The sequence below is a fragment of the Nematolebias whitei genome, unplaced genomic scaffold, assembly GCF_014905685.2.
Source record: "Nematolebias whitei isolate Nwh7 unplaced genomic scaffold, NemWhi1 Nwh_scaf_834, whole genome shotgun sequence".
Lineage (NCBI taxonomy): Eukaryota > Metazoa > Chordata > Actinopteri > Cyprinodontiformes > Rivulidae > Nematolebias > Nematolebias whitei.
Window position 1 is genome coordinate 1 of NW_023619379.1, and position 3,603 is coordinate 3,603.

Here is a 3,603-nt window from a genome sequence, read left to right on the forward strand (position 1 = left end):
AGCAGTCATTCAGCTGATTTAAGCAGTCATTCAGTCAGTTTCTGAAGTCTTCAGCTGATTTCAGCAGACATTCGGCTCTCAGCACCACATTGTGTTAAATTTTTTCAACTTTTATTTTTTCAATTATTTAGACAGGTAAATCTCATCCCAAATCAGCTGTAAATTTAAATTAAAAAGTTGTTCCAGTTTAACAGATAAAAGCAGCTGAAACAACAAACTTCTTGGGGTTTTCACTTTTACAGCTTCGCACTTTAATTGATGTTTATCAAAGTTTTTTTAACTCCCGACTTTAAATATCGCGAGATTTCATTGACCAATCACCTTCGCGCTGACGGGCGTTCAGCCAATCAGAGCTCAGTTACCAGGGGAGGGAAAGCTGCTCCGTTCGCGGGTTCTCAGGCGAACATCATGGACGCGGACATGGCCGAGGCGTCGAGCCGCCAGAAACCGATGGAAAGCAGCCTAAAGACGGACTCGGAGGCCGTGGAGCCTCCGTCTCGGAGCTCCTACGAGCTGCCGTGGGTGGAGAAGTACCGGCCGCTGAAGCTGAGTGAGATCGTGGGGAACGAGGAGACCGTGAGCCGCCTGGAGGTGTTCGCCCGGGAGGGGAACGTCCCGAACATCATCATCTCAGGTCGGTGTGGCGGAAGGACCGGGTCCGATGGTTCTGCAGCAGAACCGAGCCGCAGGGGTCACAGCACACACCTGACACGGTGACCTGAACCTATTCAACTTTATTAACGACGCTAGTGCCACAAAATAAAAATATAATTTATATGAATGCACTGATGAGTTAATGTGTCAAAGTTTTTTATTCATTTTATTTCTAAAGCACCGAGTCACAACAGAGTCACAGCACTGAACAGAAACATTCATATATAAAATAATAATATTTTATTTATAACATTATCTGAGGAGCAGACTGCTTTTATACTAATAATAATAATCTTGTTATAGACTTAAAAAAAAAAGCTTCAGTTCAAGTAAATCCAATTTCCAAACATTTTAAAATTTCGAACAAAACCAGAATTATAATTTAAAACATAATCCAGTTCCACTCCCGAGAATCCAGAGGTCGCTGGTTCAACTCCCCGGGCCGACAACATCAAAATGTGGGTGGGTTAGGTGAAGCACCACACCTGCCTCCACCCTTAGCCCTTGAGCAAGGCCCTTGACCCCAGCATCTGCTCCCCTGGGTGCCCTACAGGGCTGTGGTTGATCAGGAAGAACATCTGGTGCACAGACGGTCACCAAGTGTTCGTTCTGTGGTGAAGGAGCAGCTGAAAGAAGAAAACACGAGCAAATACTTTGCTGTATTTAATTTCCCGTGTTACTCGGAGACTGTTCTTTAAAGATTTTGAAGCAGAAAAAGGTCTCATTTGTCAAAAAGCTCAAAGAATTCACCCCAAAGGTCAGACTCTACAGGTCAAAGGTCAAACCAGCATGGCAGCAGAAGTTGGCTTTGGAAAGTTTCCTCTGAAGAGTTAAGACCAAAGGTCAGATAGTTACCCATAATGCACAGCAACAAACAGCAAATGAGCTCGATCACCTCAAAGGGCCGAGCACGGCGGTGGGAGTGTGATGGTTGTAGAGTCCTGGTGAAATGCCAGAACTGATCCAGTCTGTGCTGTTGTGGTTCAGGTCCTCCCGGCACAGGAAAGACCACCAGCATCTTGTGTTTGGCCCGGGCTCTGCTGGGAGCCTCGATGAAGGACGCCGTGCTGGAGCTGAACGCCTCCAACGACAGGTGAGACGCCGAGGGGTGGGGGCGGAGTCACGTGGGAGGGGGCGGACCCGAATCCTAAAGATGGGCGTTCTGTCTGCAGGGGCATCGACGTGGTGAGGAACAAGATCAAGATGTTTGCTCAGCAGAAGGTCACGCTGCCTAAAGGTCGGCACAAGATCATCATCCTGGACGAAGCTGACAGGTGAGACGAGTCCCTGCAGGTGAGACGTGTCCCTGCAGGTGAGACGTGTCCCTGGCAGTGAGACGAGTCCCTGGCAGTGAGACGAGTCCCTGCAGGACCGTCTGTTTCTTTAAATGTGACCCGATGACCCTGCTGAGACCTGCTGCCACCTCTGTGCCTCCAGCATGACGGACGGAGCCCAGCAGGCCCTCAGGAGGATCATGGAGATCTACTCCAGGACGACGCGCTTCGCCCTCGCCTGCAACGCCTCCGATAAGATCATCGAGCCGATCCAGTCCCGCTGCGCCGTGCTGCGCTACTCCAAGCTGACGGACGGACAGATCCTGGCCCGGCTGCAGGACGTGGTGGACAAGGAGCGCCTGTCCGTGTCCGACGACGGGCTGGAGGCCGTCATCTTCACAGCGCAGGGAGACATGAGACAGGTGAGGGGGCGGAGCCTGGAGCCTGGGCGTCCAACAGAAGGCGGGTTCGCTCAGACCGGTTCTGTTTCCAGGCGCTGAACAACCTGCAGTCCACCAACTCGGGCTTCGGCTTCATCAACAGCGAGAACGTGTTCAAGGTGTGCGACGAGCCCCACCCCCTGCTGGTGAAGAGCATGCTGGGACACTGCGTGGAGGGGAACATCGACGAGGCCTACAAGGTGGTGGAGCAGCTGTGGGCTCTGGGCTACTCTCCAGAAGACATCATCGGAAACATCTTCAGGGTCTGCAAGACCTACCAGATGGCCGAGTACCTCAAACTGGAGTTCATCAAGGTGGGTCCCACCAGAACCGCTTTGTGTGTGTGTGTGTGTGTGTCCTTGTTTATGCTACTTTGTGAGGCCCATTTTTCCAACTTATACTACATTGTGAGGACCAACTGCTCCTTATGGGGCCCAAAGCCCGGGCCCCATAAGAAGAAGTCCCGTTGGTGGGTTACGGGCTAGGTTTAGGGTTAGGTATGTACTGGTAATGGTTAGGTTATGGATAAAGGTCATGGTTAGGCTATAGAAATGAATGAAAAATGAATGGAAGTCAATGCAAAGGCCCCACAAAGATAGCAAAACAAACCTGTGTGTGTGTGTGTGTGTGTCACTGCTGTAGAGAATATGAGGTCACATCTACTGCAGGTTAGACTGTAACTACTCGCCCTCACAGTGGAGGCTCGTCGGGTCCTGTGGGTCAGAGATGTCTGGGTGTCCTCTCTGTCTGACATGGGGACATTTTGGTCCTCAAGAGTGAATCTGATGATTATAATTTACAGATAATGAAAAGCTAAAGTAGAACGAGAAGATTCCAGAACCAGGTGTCGGTGTGCCGTGTCCCGCTGGAAATGAAACCAGCATCTCCATGAAGCTCGTCAGCAGCAGGAAGCATGAAGAGCTCTAAAATGTCCTGCTAGATGCTGCGTGGACTGGACTTCAGAAAACCCAGTGGACCAGCACCAGTAGAGGACATGGACCCAAACCATCACTGGCTGTGGAACTTCACTCTGGACTTGAACAATGTGGATTCTGGACCTCCGGACTCTGAGACCTTGATTTATAAATCTTTCATGTGAAAAGAGGACGTTGGACCACTGAGAGACAGTCCAGGTCTTTGTCTCCTCAGCAGGTAAGACGCTTCTGATGTCGTCTCTGGTTCAGGAGTGGCTGGACTCGAGGAACGAGACATTTGTAGCTCATGTCCAGGAGCTC

At 50.5% G+C, this 3,603-nt stretch overlaps 1 protein-coding gene across 1 annotated transcript; it reads left to right on the top strand.

Annotated features, from left to right (window-relative positions):
• Nucleotides 1-370: 370 nt before the first annotated feature.
• Nucleotides 371-2,682, top strand: LOC119429391 (replication factor C subunit 2-like; the record flags this gene model as incomplete). Its single annotated transcript, XM_037697028.1, has 5 exons — nt 371-634; nt 1,642-1,747; nt 1,827-1,928; nt 2,092-2,350; nt 2,422-2,682. Coding segments are annotated over exons 1-5 (954 nt in total), but the record flags the coding sequence as incomplete, so codon positions are not given.
• Nucleotides 2,683-3,603: the final 921 nt, after the last annotated feature.